Source organism: Crassostrea angulata, chromosome 1 (assembly GCF_025612915.1).
Source record: "Crassostrea angulata isolate pt1a10 chromosome 1, ASM2561291v2, whole genome shotgun sequence".
NCBI classification, from domain to species: domain Eukaryota; kingdom Metazoa; phylum Mollusca; class Bivalvia; order Ostreida; family Ostreidae; genus Magallana; species Magallana angulata.
Genome location: NC_069111.1, coordinates 21,506,556 through 21,522,419, shown reverse-complemented (window position 1 = coordinate 21,522,419; position 15,864 = coordinate 21,506,556). Strand labels below are relative to the sequence as shown.

The following is a 15,864-nucleotide window of genomic DNA, read 5'->3' as shown; positions in this document are numbered from 1 at the left end:
TATACAGCCATTACGTGGTTATTTTTGCCTTGTGTAATTTTTGCCATTTTACACTTGCAAACAGTTTTGCCCCATCTTGAATTCGCCCATATACAGCTGTAGGTGTTTTAAGAGAGATAATTTGAGACATCGGAATTTGCCCAGTGTTAAATCCGCCCACTTACATCGAGGGCGAAAATAAAACGGGGGCGAATATTTCCCTGTATACAATATTCTCCCAAGCAATAAAGTACAGAAAAAAGACATATACTGGTAATCAAGTTATGTCGTCATGATAAATCCAACACTGACTAAAAACTCATTTTGAAATTTAGCTAAACCGTTGCATGGATATGGCTATGCAAAATTAGATACTGTCCAATGCACGAATGCTAACCATTTTTAACTTGAACAATACATATTCTGTGGCCATAAGTCAATGGTGAATGGCATTCAAATTTTTCATGGTGTTTTGATAAGTTAATTTTTGATGAGGCCAATTCAAGGGGTGTACACATATTATAAAAATGAATGTAGTGTAAGGTATGATGCTAATGTTTCTGCACAAGTAAAAGATCTGTCATATCTTACTGAACTTGTAGAATAAAAACACAAATTATACAAGATAAATGCTTTATGTTGAATATATCATATTTGAGATCAAAATTCCACTCACTAGAATAATAATGCCAGCATTTAAAATAAATTCATCTTGGTAAATCATTATACTACGTACAAATCGTCTTACAAAATTGCCTGTTTACATAAACAATGTTTTGAAAGAAGATGGGTGAATAAGCCAAGTAAAATGCCTTGGGATGCATGAAAAATGAAAATCCAACCTATCTTTTAATCCATTGGTGAGTTTCTAAAATTTTGTATCGATCCAGTTGTTTTGTAGAGTGGATTAAATTCCAAATTTTTGGTCAGGTTAAATTAAAATATACATGTAATTAATAATAGAACCAATTTCAATTGTTTGTAGGAATGGCCTGCTGTACATTTATATATATTTCATTTTGTAGAACAGCATTTGAATGTTTCAGAAGAATAATTATGAAAATACATCCGTTCATAGTTTTAAAAAATTAAGGTGGTATGGGACATCTGTCTATATTAATGTGGATTAAAGTACATTATAATTGAAATATTTTCCAGGTTTAGAATTTTCAAATTTTACAATATCTAACTAAAAAATACCTTTTAAAAATATTTTGAAAGGTAAAAATTGTAAAACCCACAGTGGGATTCGAACTCATGACTTACAGATTCGTAGTAAACCCTCTAACTCACTGCGCTACGCTGTTAGATGACAATATTGGGAAAGAAACTACTTATATAACTGCACTTAATTTTATTGTTTATTTCGATAAACAATACGTCACAACATGGAAGTGTCCCATACCACCTTAAAAGAAGATGGGGCTTTGATCAAAACAAAAACTATCAAATTTTCTTCTTTGCGTTTGTTAAAAAAATACCACTGTCAGTAATTGAAAATTTTGCATAATATCAGTATGTTTAACTATGTTATATAGCAATGAATTTATGGTAGACTTCTACACAATTTTTCCAAATTAGTAGGTGTACCATCAAACCAATATGTAATGTGTCATCAAACCAATTAGTAATTATGCAATCTTATTCACCCATGTTCTTTTCTGACCACTTAATATAAAGGCAGAATGATAACAATGTATGGCAGTAAAAGTGATTGTCTTTTTCATACCCTGGGCATCTAGAATATTCAATTGTTGTAAATCTTGATAAATTGACTGTATAACTAGCTTATTTCTCAAAATATTTCACAATGCCTTAAATATTGATTCACAACATAAAAAGCACACACAAAAATGAAAGACGACAATTAAAGCATTAACAAATTCATCATCGATACTCCTGCTTAACAGAACACTGTTTACACATTACACAGCTGCCTTCCTATGAAATGGAAGTCTCTGCAACATCCTCCATCAGTGTCTCTTTCTGTGAATCCTTCAATGCTTTTCCTGCTGTTTCTGATGGCAATCCACAAACAGCCATACTCTGTAATAAGAAGACTCCAGCCCACACCACAGGATATAGCCAATTTATACTACTGGACAACAAATACTCCCCGCCAAAAGGAGTAACTAAGCCGGGAATCTCAATAACCATGTACATTGTAGCCATAGCAGTGCTGCGTATGCCAGTTGGATAAACCTCAGGAGTATAAGTACTCAAAATGGAGTAAATCGGTACCATGAAAAAGTAGCAGACAATAACAAATACTGCTTTCAGAAAGTCTAATTTTACGAATGCAAATAATATCAATGATACACATGTAGAGAAAGAGAATAGTTGTAAACATCTAATGCGACCCAACATGTAGGGCTCGATCAATATCATAGCGAGACAGAGTCCAGGGAGTTCTCCAATGAAAATGGTGAACATGTTGAAGTATGGATCCACTCCTTGTGATCCCATGTATTCTGGGAGGTACATGGTCACCCCCCAGTATCCTGCTGCCTGTAAAAACCAGACTACTCCAAGGTTGAAAGTCTTCCACCCATTCCCTGGGGTGAATAAATCAAGAATTTGACCTCGCTTCTCTAATGGTGGGCACTCAATTTCACCTGTAAAAAAAGAGTAACTCTATATTTATTTGAACATATTTCATTGTATACATATACCATACATATACAAATGGTTAAGGCACAGGTTCTAACAATTTACGAGGTCTTCACCATATATTTACACCTATATTAGAAGAATAACTGCATCCTATGTACAAAAAGAAAATCATGCAGGAAAACTGCTTTTGCAAAATATTTACCATCAGTGTAAATGATATGTACATGTATCTTTTCATTGTCATTCATTTTCTATCTGGGTAATTTCATCATATTTGGAAAACATGGGAATTCAATGTTACAATTTTCTCCATAAATGGTTCTCTTTACTGAATGTATGGTGATGCACAGTTTTTGTAATGAGAACTTTGAAAAAAAAATATCGGGAAGGAGAAAAATAATAATCCAGAAAAAGATCATTACGGTATTACAATTCAATTCAATTTCAATTTCTTTATTAACCAATTAAGGGCCTTCAAGGGGCAACATGAAGACTGTTGACATACAACATCCAATGAACATAAAACATTCAATAAACATATACAAGAGGGAAAGAGCTGGATGATTAAAAGAACTATGACAGACATGAACAATTAAATAGTATATATGTATATATATATATGTATAATTATGGATGTTTCCATACATTCAATATAGTGTCTTCTATATATTTATGTTAAACACCATACATAAATATGTCAAGATACAAATGCACATACAAATTTGAAATAGTTTATCATATGATTGAACAATAAAAAAACAATATTTGAATAGGAAATACAAATTAAGGCAATGCCTTTTGTAAAAATTTACCAACAGAGTTTAATATATCTAATTCTTCACAGTTTAGAATCCAAAATAATTTTTGTTTATCTTCTAAACTAGTAAAATGTTTTGCTTTAGATGAAATTAAATCAAATAGTTCCTCTCTTTCTTTAGTAAATTTGCTGCATTGGATAACATGTAGTTACATGGTACATCCAAAATAGTTTATATAAAGTTATGACTTGTAAGTGATTGAATAAAATTATACAATTCATAGAATGATAAATAGTTAGGTTAACAGATGATAACCTCAATGTTACCATCATGACTTATATGTAATTACCTTGCCATGCCAAGGGTTCGTTAATCATTTTTTGCAGCACTTTCCTGCCTCTGTAGGTTTTACCAGAAATAAAAAGAAATCTTGGAGATTCTTCTGTCAAGCAGAAAGCTAAAACACCCACAATAAATGCTGGTGTGGAGCAGGCAGCCACAAACGTTCTCCAGCTATGTCCCTCCAGTAGCCACCAAGCCATTCCACCTGTATACACAGCTCCTAGTGCACCACAGAAAGTCACACCAACCATACATTTTCCCCGATTTTTCTGCGGTAGAAATTCTAAAATGAAAAGAGAAACATATAAAATGCAGGGAATAATGACATCAATTGGTATTTGTATTTTTAAAGAAACAACTGAAATTTAAATTTCAGGACCATCCCAGACCATTTCAGTCATTTCATTAAAAAAAACACCCCAAAATATGCTCTGCATTTTAAGATCATTTTCATCAAGACTTTAATGGTGCAATAGAAAATAAATGCTTTTAAAATAAGTTCACAAGTTATAAGTAGATGTATACAACAGAAGTTAAACTTTGGATGTTTTACTTTTGCTGTGGCCCCACCCTACCCCAAGGGATCATGATTTGAACAAACTTCTATCATCACTATCTACCCTTTGAAGAGAGACTGGCCCTTTATTTGGGGGGAAAAAAAAATTGAAAGCCCTTCCCTCAAGGATGCTCTATGGTTGACATTGGCCAAATTGTTCAGAGAAAGAAGATGCAAATGCGAAAAGTTTACAATGACAACAAAGACATCAACAACAACAGACAACAGACAAATTTTGATGAGAAAAGCTCACCTGAGCCAAAGGCATCCAATAAAGTATCGTGTATTTGAAAGTGTCTGGGTGAATAAAATACTTGAATACAGTGAAACATGGGTAGTGGTCTCACCTTATTTAGAGGGTGTATAGTGATATAAAGCGTAATAATAGAAATCGAAAACTAAAATGGCAGTAAAAGGAGATAAAAGGGAAATAATGTGTATTTATTAAATAAATTCATCCTAATGTCAGCTTTTAGTACACATAGTATTGTGATTCAATAACCATGATGCATGCAAATTTTAAATATGATCTCTAAAGCAGAACATGACAATGTGCAGGCAGTTAATTACAAGTACAGTAAAACTCGGTTACAGTGAATCCTAGGGACCAGTGGATTTACTTTGCTATATCCATAATTTGTTGTATCCGTATAATAAACTCATAATATTAGGTACAGCAAATTCAACATTCAATTTTTTACTTCCATATCACTACCATTTTTTACTTTTAAAGGCATTAAATTAAATACCCTCTCTGAAAACCTAAAATAATCAGATGGAAATTAAAGGAATTATGTAGAAAAAAATTATTTCCAACAATTGTGTCAACTGGTATATCTAAGTATTATTTTTTTTTAAAAATTCCCTATGAAAGGTGTAAATATTATATTTCATCTCTATGCATGGGCCTCAAAAATCAAAATCAGTTTGCTGTATCTGTAAATTCTAAGTTCATTATAGCCGTAAAAAATTGCTATGATTTGTTAAGTATCTTGCTGGGGGACTCCACACAACTTCACTATAACTGAGATTTTGCTATATCTCAGTGTTCGTACAGTATTGGTAACGTACCTAAAAGGTAAACAAAGACAATAGATGAGACTGCTCCATTACCAACAGACACACAGGAACGCAAAACAACCAGGACCATAAATGATGGTGCAAATGCTGAAGCTATGCCAAATAAAGCTACAAGAGACACTGCTATTGCAAATGGCCACTTTCTTCCGAATTTATCACTAAATATTCCAAAAGTACATTCCCCTAGGATCCCTCCGATACCACTCCCCAATGGTATCAGAGAAAAAATGAACTTGTCAAGGTTCCATTCTTTCTTCACCAGGTCACTCAGAAAAACGACCACGACTATTTCTGCACAGACTGCGAAATATGCTCCACCAGTTGTAATTAACATTTTGAGGTGAAGAGATCCAAACTTTATGTTGGAAATTAAATCGTCTAATGTTGTAATTTTTCTGTCATTGTGCTTATTTGTTAACGCCTCGTCTTCTTCGTTGTCCATAGTTTGACTCTGCATCCAGCAAACCCCATTACTTCCATCTTCTTCAGTGATAAATTGCCTCTCTTCATCTTTGCTCATTTTGTTGTCTGTGCAACAAACAGCACATGTCAAATTTGTCAAGGTAAGTTTAGCATATTGGTATACACTTCATATATTTCATTTGATCAAACGTAACAGGAACCCCGATGCAAATTGAATATATTTAGTCTTGCAAACGTTTTTTGATATAGAAATAAACAATGAAAATCAAAATGATTTATAACATTGATCGTGTTGATTTTGACCTCAGAATCGGACCACCTCATGTAATAAACAAGGACTCCGAGACTCTTCAACCGGTCAGATTATCTTAGGTTGAGTTAGGTTGTGGAGCTTACTCAATATCAGATGAATTAAGCCCGATGAGGTACACGCTCTGACACATGTGAATATATATACGTACGTCCCCAATACATAACTACATATGTATATTCATACAGCTGGGCCTACTTGACTTGGGCCTTTAAATATTTTGTCTCACGGCGCGGCGCGGTGCGACCAAGGCGAGCGCAGCATATAGTTTTAACTAAACACACCCAGGTACATGTGTATTTAAATATGATAAGAATTATTTACCAAAAACTTTTTGAAAAAAAGTCAGGGTGGTTTATCAAATAATTTTTGAAAAAAAAAGTGTGTGTGTGTGGTTTTTTTTTTTAAATAACTGTTAATAAATATTTTTCAAACTCAATATAGACTGAAAGGTGTAATACATATTTACATATTTGATTAATTATTGAGGAGAACTTGGTTATATCATTATTTGCAATATTCTTTCATGCAGAATTTTCCCCCCATCCTTTTAATTAAGTGATTGTGTCTTCAGAGTTCACAATGGTATTTAAAGTTAATTGTCTTAAAAAACATTTTTGAAAAATTAATTACGAGCAACAGAATGTATTATTTACTTTTGTAATGCATGTTGTTCTTTTTGTGAGAACATAAAATTGTTAGCCTTGTGCAATTTACGGGTACAGAGTGCTTGCTGGTGCTTAAATTTGCGCTGACAAGTTGCGCTTGCTTTATTAAGGCCAAGAATGATTGAAGATGCTTATTCTGATTTTCAAGAACCTAGAAATATCATTTTATTTTAAAAGTACATGTATATGTAAGGATAAAAGGAAATGTTGATTAAAAAATATTTTGATTGAAAGATTGATGTATGCATAAAGATTGCATCCCTAAAAGGTACATGTTTATAATTCAGGTCAAAACTTTATCTATGTATGCTTGTGCACGTTTATGTTTAAACATAGTGTATAAAATATTCCATGGTGTATTATAAAGGCACAACGTTTTGATGGATGTTTGTACTAAATTATAACACCAACTTTGAAATCCTTATTATTAAGAAAAATATTGACAGCAGTGAAAAAAGAAAAACAGTTCCTGAAATTAAATATTACAGAGAACATCATATTAAGAAATCATAATTTTTTTGAGACTAGGTCATGCATTTTTCATGGTTCTTGGGCTGAGATTTTTTGGCAAAGAGCCAATGTTTTGTTCCCTATTAAGTCACTGTGTATTTGGACAAATAATTGAATTATACAGTCATGCACTATCATTGTCCCATATCCCGAGATGATTTTGAACATGTTTTCCCCTAACTTATTTTGTTTTGGTTTTGCATATATTCTTTGGTCTCATACTTGCTATTTTACAATTTAAATGTCACCATTTCATTGACCAAAGACAGTTAAAAATATAGTTATTTATGATTATATATTTATGATTCAATCAACATTTATTCTTTGAAAATAAGAACTTTCTCTAGCTCACCTGCAGGGCTGTATCTCCCGGTCTGAAAAAATTAGGATGGACGACCTGGACTGTGTTTTACAATAGAACTTACGACAAAGTCCTAAATATTTTATCTGATCTTTAAAGAAAAAATATTATAAAACTATTTATTTACAACTATTTCGATTTCCATAATTATATTTTAAAGCCAATAGAATAAAACATTGATTAGTTTATAATTAATAAGCATTTTATTTTAGTATCTTTGTAAAACACAGCCCCAGTCCATCCGAATTTTTTCAGACTGGGAGCTACAGCTAAACCTGCAGCTATAACCGATGCAATCTTATGTATGAGGAGTGTTTTATTTTATTGAAATAATTGCACTATCACTTCTTATTTACACATAGATGATTGAAACCATATACAAACCAACATAGTTTCTTTGTATAAAGCTGCATAGGCCATTTCTTTTATCATATGTAAAACGATGGATGTGTTTTTGTATGTACATGACTACATGTAGTGACTAGTGAGGTATATTGTAGTTTTCCTGATCATTTAAGGAGGCTCGACAGTCAACAAATTAATAACCATCAGATCTACCAAAAATTTAAGGAGATGATTGGTTTTATTTGTTGTAAAATTTTAAGAGATGATATGTTTTGCTAAAAATGAATATTTAGTAAAGAAAAAATCCAATATATTTTATCATTCAAATTTCAATGGGTATTTTCTTATATTTTTAATTAGTGCGCTTCTTTTAAAGGCAATTAATACAGTCTAAGAGTGGCCATGACCATCAAGCCCTTATAAGCAATATTTTTATCTATAAAATACAGTCAAAAGTCATGAGAATTCAATTCGACAGAGGATATTAAAAACTTTGAGATATGCAAGATCAAGGTCAAGGTCAAAATAAATAAGAAACGCTGATTGGGGAAGCAAGTTTCCATTTATATGTGCATGGTACCTATTAAACATATCGATGTTAAACTTTATGGTAATAAAAGTTCACTTGCATTGGTAAATATTTTTATGCCCCCTTTGAATAAGGGAGGGCATATTGCTTTGCTGCTGTCCATCTGTCTGTCTGTCGGTCGGTCGGTCCACGAAGTTACTGTTCATTTTCTTTGCAGACGTTGCACATATTGAAATGAAATTTGATATACAGATTTATGATAATAATATCTAATATTTGCAATTGTGCAATATCATAGTAATATCTAAGTCAATTATTTGGACTTTCTGTTCATTTTCTTCACAGAAGTGTCCAAGGGAGGGGGGCATGAGTGTTTCACAAACATCTCTTGTTATTTAAATTATGATTAAAATTTTAAAAGATTTAAAGCAATTTCGATGGAAATTAACAACAACAAAAAAGAAGAAAAGGAATATACCAGTATATTCCCCACTGTTTTACTGGTTTATATTGTACGTGTGACTTTATCTTGATTTTTATATCAATTTAAATTTGATTGAAACTTTAAACTTATAATTAAGTGAATATAAATATTTACATGTGCATAAGTCTTTGAAATTGCCATTTCGCATTGCTGTGTTAGTCTTTGAGTGAAAGTTCAGATGATATTATTTTATTCTAGGTACTTTCAAATTTTCAATTTAATATCTAAAAAATCTTATTTGAAAAAAAAAAAACTCATTAAAAAAAATTCCTTTATATTAAAGAATTTTTGATCTGGTTGCCCTATGACAATTGATAATGTATTAATTTACAGACACAAAGCTGTCATGTTTAAGTATCTTAATTGTAATTGTTATTTTAATGATGAATTCAAAGTAGTTTATCATCATAATATAATCAAATGCCTCTAAAAATATATATGAGTGCATGACATATATACATTTTTTACTTATGTAATAAGTGATGTACGTTATATTTGTATAATTAGTTTGGCCTTATGTCTATTAATTCAATATTATTGTTTTAATTATTTCTTCAAAGAAGTACATGTATTTTGAAATGCCAATGATAACTTTTAATATAATAAAAAACCATTTTTTTGTGCCTTAATTAACTACCAAGTCAGCTTAGAATTACTGGTATGTAATTTTTTGAAATAAAAAAAAATTTGTTTCTAAATTGGTTGGTCATAAGATTAATAGTCTCAGAGACATGCCATATATTTTCATGTCAAAACCTGGTCGCTATACCCAATTTAATTAGAGTATGAATACCCTATGAATTAGAACCATTTTACCAAGAACTTGGACTTGGGTAGTTGTATCAAACAGCAATGTGGTGTAGGCCTTTCTATTTCATTGTTGGCCACTCAGCCATGGCTCTTTGAAATCCTCAAGATTTGTCTGGCTTTTGAGCAAAATCTATGCATATTTCATTTGAAACCAGCATCATTTTTTACCTGTTTTGATGCAAGAAAAAGATAGTTACATCCTACCGAAAGTCCATGGTCTTGTTAAAATGGTTCTAATAATTTTTTTATGTGTATATTTTGTAGTTGAAAAATAAGATGGCAGGGCCAGCTAAGCGAGTGATTTATGTGTATCGAGGATTAGGAGCTTTGGAAGAAAATAACAAAGTCCTAATGTCCCAGTTGCAGCGCTTTGTTAACACCAAGATTCACAGTGTTCAGTTTATTTCTCCCGAAGAAACCATAAAAGGTGAGTGCAGATGACACTGTGTAAATCATTTAATTTCAGAGCATATTGTCAGCAATTTCATGTGCAGACTGCTAAAGACAGTCTGTAGCTTTTTGTGTCACCATTTATGAATGCTGTTAATCTGTATTTTGTATGCCTGCTATAAACTGCTGTGTGACCAAGGGGAAGGGGGGGGGGGCAAATGGAATCTTGTTGGATGAGATGATGAATTATTCAGTGCGTTAGAGAAGAGAATTTTATACATGTATGTATTGCAGGACATTAGCCACCTGCCATTCATTACCCACAAAATAGATATTCCCTTATTGCAGTCATCGCAATGAATTACAATCTATTGTGAGAGACATCAGGAAGAAATGTGTATTCAGTTCATTAGGCTATAATAGACATTTATATTACACTTATTAAGGCAGATACTGTGTAGCATGTGTAGACAATACAATTTTACATACAGGTTTGAAGAATTTGACAAGTGAGACAATGCTGAAATGACAGTGTATGTATCTTATTTACATATAGAACAAACACTTAGTTGATCGCAAGGTAACGGATTTTTTGTAATTTGAATTGTTTTGCTTTGTTTTGTATGATTCTGGAGAGTTATGCACTTTAAGATTATCAAAAGTACATGCTGCTAAATAAATTAAGATTTCAAGCTTGACAGGGCGGCCTCATCACACCAGTCAATTCCATTGACATAGACAGTTTCAGACTAATTTTTCAGAGGCATTTACTTTAGGTTGACATGGCATATCAGCTGATGTTGATTGCGTGACATCATTTTGTCAGTCAGCAGATGCTGGTTTTGTGACATTATTTTGTCAGCATCTTTTGATTGTGAGACATCATTTTTGTTAGCAGATGTTGATTGTGTGGCATCGTTTTGTCAGCAGATGTCGCTATTTGATATGATTTTGTCAGAAGATACCGATTGTGTAACGTCAGTCTTGTCAGCAACAGCTTGTGATTTTTTGACACCTTTTTGCCAGGTGCTTGGTGTGATGAGGCCGCCCTGTATGTCATCGGAGGTGGATATGACCTTGGACTCATCAAGGCTCTAGGACCAGAGGGAACGAACAAAATACAACAGTATGTGCATCAGGGAGGCTCGTATCTTGGAATCTGCTCTGGGGCTTATTTCGCCTCCAGTTATATTGAATTTGACAAAGATGGGCCTTTAGAAGTCTGTGGAGACCGGCAGCTGAAGTTTTATCCAGGTAAAATTATGACTACATCTTATTATTTTTTCTATATTTGAAAAATTCATAAATATCAGTTCAAAATAAAAGGTACTGTATTCCACATTTACTAGCAAATCACTTATAAATGAGAAATATTTGTATATAATAGGCAAGATTAGTTTGTGTTAAAAGATTTTTTTTAATGTTTTGAGCGGCCTTTTTGCTAACTACTATTTTCTATGTTGTACATCAAAAGATTTGTTTCCAGCATTTTGTGTTGAATGAGAAATTGGAATGCAGACTATTTTATCAAAATAATTAATGTGTATTACATTTCAGTTTAAAGACTGAATTTTGTATTACAACTTTTGCAGGTGGAAAAATTGGACCGCTGTTTGGACCTTACAAATACAACTCTGACTTTGGATCTAGGGCTGTTTTACTGTCATGTCAAATACCTCAACCAATGCAATTAGCCAATGGATGTTCCAATGGACTCAAACCTCGTAAACTGGACCAATTCTATGCTTACTTCAGTGGAGGAGGAGCTTTTTGTCCATATCCTAAAGGAAATTTCGAGACCAGGAAAATCCTTGACAGTTATCACAAAGAAAATGGCCTCCCGTCTGGAGATCAGACATATTCCATTGAATTAGTTAAGTCAGATGGTCATTTACCACTGGGATCAAATCACAAGAAAGAAGAATCTATATCCTGTCCAAAATCATCACCAACAGAGAGTGATGTTGAGGTATTGTGTTCTTATTCTGAAATAAAAGGGGCACCTGCTGCCATAGTGAAGTGCCGTGTTGGTAAGGGACAAGCAGTGTTGAGTTCAGTGCACGTAGAGTATGACAGTCAGTGCTTAGATGATAAGGATGTCTATTTAAAACCCATCATTGACACTCTTAAGGACTTCGATACAAAACAAAGTATTATATTTAGATATATGTTGAAATGTTTAGGAATTAGTATTAATTTGAATTATAAATTGTGAAAATAAAAAAAGTACTACAATGAAAAATTAAAGTGGATGTGTTTTTCTTTAATGTTTACTGTAAATGTATATTTTATACACTGGAATACAGACATTTTCTAGGATATTATTTGTTACTTTACCGTAAAGTTAGCCTGCTTTAGAACCTCAGTGCATATCATCAGAGGATATTTGAAGTTTTAAATAGACCGTAAAAACAGCTAAATTTGCTTTTGAACAATATTCCTATTTGTTTATTGTTTTATTCTGCATAATTATCTTATCATAAGCACTTGCCATTAAAATCTCTTCTTTTTATAGGTACAAGCATTGTCCTTTCGAAAATATAATGCTCTAGCTATGAAAATAAATTGTCCAAAACTCCAATCTGATAATGCTCTAGCTATGAAAATAAATTCTTGTCCAAAACTCCAATCTGAATTCGCTTTTTCCATAATTGCTGTATTAATTGTGTAATGGTGTGATAATTTACGATCATGGCATTTTCAAGAGAACAATTAACTTGTGCAGTTTCATCCACTCCTTTTCAGCAAGAAATACTTAGAAGAAATTCAAGTTCAAAGCCATTATTAATATATTATAATAATAAGTTTTGAATCGATTTCTGAAGAGGCAAATTATAAGTGCATTGACAACCAGATAGCATTAATGCAAATTTTCAGATGACTTAAAATTCATGAAATCTTGTGCATTTAATGCTACGGTGTACAGAACTTGTGACTAATTGAATATATTCTAAAACTGTTATTTTGTTTAGATTTACGTCGACCACAATTTGACTTACTAAATATAAAATAAAGTAAATTTTGGGTGATATCATTTATAATTTATTGTGCATGTATTTTTAAAAGAACAGAAGTAAAATTTTATTTTACACAAAAAAGTGGAAGAAAAAATATATCTATCAACAACATGTTACAGAAGGTGATATGCATACTGGGTTCAGAATTTAAAAGTAAATTATAAGGCAACTTTCACTTCCAGTGAATTAAATCTCTCTACATCTGATTGGCTGATTGTATTTTATGGCTTGCTGGTTCCCCTGTCTAAATCTTGCTGGTTCTCGTTTTCTGAATCTTGCTGCCAGTGTGCTTAGCAGACCTGGATCTGCTGTCCTTTACTTTGGGACCACGATCATTTCACCTCTAATGACATCCACTGACTACCCATTCCATAACAAATGGGTTATGCTTTTGGGTCAAGGATAAAGGCCATTGATCTCAGAACTTCACCTTTCCATTATAGGTATTCGTGACCTTTTATATACGAGACTACTTTTTTTTTAAACACAAGGTAATGAGAAAATTGTCTAAGAGCCGCTGTCTGATTGTTGTTTAAATAGATTATGATATTCGTGAGGAGATGTCCTTGACCTCAGCAGGGCGTGTAAGGAAGAATGAGTGCATAAGTTTACGTAGCAACCTCGACACGTTCGTCCTCCGAACTTGAAAACGGTTGGGATTCTACATATTCTGGGAAAGTACCGATGTTTTGGACAGTCAAGTATCGGACATCCCCTTTTGAAATCCGAGGTTATCCGGGCGGCATATTCTGTAAAAAAAAAAATATAAATAGGTATTCTTAAAACTTTTATCATAAGTCTTAAGGTACATCGTCGTACTATGAAACGCTAAAGATATAGTTATTAAATATTTTTTGAAAAAGATTTACATTATCAAGAACTAACAACAACGATGTCCGTTCCAACGCATAAATTTTCAATTAATCTTTCGGGAAATGTTCTGTCAAAATTTGCCTTTAAAACTTAAAAAATTGATTTTATTTCAATTTTTTTCCAGTCCCAGTGGGAGCTGTCTCCCTTGCCAAATGATGAATGTACCTTAAGAAACCCAGAAGGCTTATTGGAGACCAATGAAAAAGAGATATAATGACAAACTCTTATAGTTACGTGCAGAATTGAAGCAATGCTATCCTTTTACATAACATTTCGGCATGTTTCGCAAGAAAAAAAGTGTGTTCTTATAATTGTTAAGTCCGGTACCCAGGAGGATAAATTGTTAGAAAACGAAGATTGCTCATTTAATTGCATAGCCTTATACCTTTTCACTTCTATACCTAACAAAAAAGGAAAGCCCCATGAATAATACAAATAGAAGAAAACCGATATTAATGAAAATAGCAAATCTGTTGGCATATTTTGCAATATAAAAGGTTTCTTTACATTTAAACAGAGTATAATATTCTTTAAACAAATGAAATAAAAGTATGAAAATGTAAAAGTTGTCAAGCAACAATCAAGAAAAATTTAGATCCGGTCTCGACACAGACGTCTTTATTTTTGTGGGGGTTACTCAACTTGTGAAATATTCATTTCCTTTGGAATAAGGTATTATTTAATTCAATTTCACTGATTGTTAGCGTAAGAAAACCCGTTTAATTTAACGTCATCCAGTTCAAACCGTCTATGCTTCTTGAAACACCAGTTGATAATTAATAACTGAGCACTTTTAATGTTTGTAACTGCATATCAATGAACGCCTGCAATATCTCTCAAAACCTAAATAAAGAATGGGAAAAAAAACTTCCTGAAACTTGATACCCATTAATTTTGTTTAATTTTCTCTTAATTTGAAGCAAATTAGAATTCATACATGCGGTGAATAATTATACAGATGTTATTTTAATTGACGCTATAAATAATACGTACATTACCTATATGTGTTTAACACGCTTTGCTTGTAGATTCACGAGCAGCCTATTTTTAGGAGAGAGATTTGTCTTTATTAAAAAAACCCATCAGAACGAGACCCCCAAAAATCTAGGTTAACGTCTAAGCCAAAGTATACAGTTGAGCCAATATAACTTGAAAAACTTTATCCTTTTGTCAACGAACAACATTAAGCTTACCATGAAATTTGAGTGGACGTTGGGTTAGGCGCACATGTAGAAGAATTCGTGCAACTCTAAACCACGTTTTGTCTATAGAGCATTCCACAATATCTGAAAAATAATGAAACTGTTATCGTTTTCGCGGGCATTACAGTTTCATTCTCTAACATTTTTAAATTATAAATGCTAAACGTTTGTGTCAGTTACGAAATACGTATGAACAGCAATTTTTATGTACTTTCTTGCCTGATACTGACACAGAAAATAACAAATGATGAATTTTCTTGATAATAAAACTGTGACTAGCGCGCGCAATCTTCAATAAAAATGCAAATGTAATGGACATCAAATCAGGGCGTCAAAATGCATTTACGATAAATTGTTCTTTTTTTTAAGAAATAACAACGCGTGTATTTAAAAACATAAAATAAAATTTTGATTCCATTTGCTCAATTTATGATGAATAATTTTACGTTAATTGCAGCCTTAAAAACTCACAATTAAGAGAAAAAAAAAATGAGAAAATATAGAGGAAAAGGTGAAAACAAAAATAAGCATGGTTACTTACCGGGTCTGCCAGATGCTGACTTGGTGCTAAAGAAAGTGAGACAGAGCAAAATGTGAAAAGACTTCCGCATGTT

General features: G+C 32.5%; 2 protein-coding genes across 5 annotated transcripts; one reads left to right on the top strand and one right to left on the bottom strand.

Annotated features, from left to right (window-relative positions):
* Positions 1 to 584: 584 nt before the first annotated feature.
* LOC128183634 (synaptic vesicle 2-related protein-like) lies at positions 585 to 5,882 on the bottom strand. The gene is made up of 3 exons (XM_052852740.1): positions 5,320 to 5,882; positions 3,700 to 3,975; positions 585 to 2,594 (listed from the first exon to the last, which is right to left on the bottom strand). Exons 1-3 carry the CDS (start codon positions 5,846 to 5,848, stop codon positions 1,921 to 1,923), a joined length of 1,479 nt encoding a protein of 492 aa, XP_052708700.1. The 5' UTR covers positions 5,849 to 5,882; the 3' UTR covers positions 585 to 1,920.
* Positions 5,883 to 6,038: 156 nt separating this feature from the next.
* Positions 6,039 to 12,794, top strand: LOC128183645 (uncharacterized). 4 transcript variants are annotated; one of them, XM_052852751.1, is made up of 4 exons: positions 6,039 to 6,176; positions 10,033 to 10,195; positions 11,185 to 11,412; positions 11,751 to 12,794. In XM_052852751.1, exons 2-4 carry the CDS (start codon positions 10,045 to 10,047, stop codon positions 12,371 to 12,373), a joined length of 1,002 nt encoding a protein of 333 aa, XP_052708711.1. In that variant the 5' UTR covers positions 6,039 to 6,176; positions 10,033 to 10,044; the 3' UTR covers positions 12,374 to 12,794. The 4 variants fall into 4 exon arrangements, with proteins under 4 accessions (XP_052708711.1, XP_052708726.1, XP_052708732.1 ...); XM_052852766.1 differs by having other exon boundaries at positions 6,043 to 6,208; XM_052852772.1 differs by having other exon boundaries at positions 6,049 to 6,108.
* The last annotated feature ends 3,070 nt before the right edge of the window (positions 12,795 to 15,864 follow it).

What these genes read in the sequence shown, in the direction of transcription:
- LOC128183634 (XM_052852740.1), bottom strand. Translation starts at nt 5,848, where the DNA reads ATGAGCAAAGATGAAGAGAGGCAATTTATCACTGAAGAAGATGGAAGT. An exon ending in TGTCTTTGTTTACCTTTTAG is followed by an intron (nt 3,976 to 5,319) that starts GTACGTTACCAA and finishes TTTTCATTTTAG; the next exon opens with AATTTCTACCGCAGAAAAAT. An exon ending in CGAACCCTTGGCATGGCAAG is followed by an intron (nt 2,595 to 3,699) that starts GTAATTACATAT and finishes CTTTTTTTACAG; the next exon opens with GTGAAATTGAGTGCCCACCA.
- LOC128183645 (XM_052852751.1), top strand. Translation starts at nt 10,045, where the DNA reads ATGGCAGGGCCAGCTAAGCGAGTGATTTATGTGTATCGAGGATTAGGA. An exon ending in TCCCGAAGAAACCATAAAAG is followed by an intron (nt 10,196 to 11,184) that starts GTGAGTGCAGAT and finishes CCTTTTTGCCAG; the next exon opens with GTGCTTGGTGTGATGAGGCC. An exon ending in GCAGCTGAAGTTTTATCCAG is followed by an intron (nt 11,413 to 11,750) that starts GTAAAATTATGA and finishes CAACTTTTGCAG; the next exon opens with GTGGAAAAATTGGACCGCTG.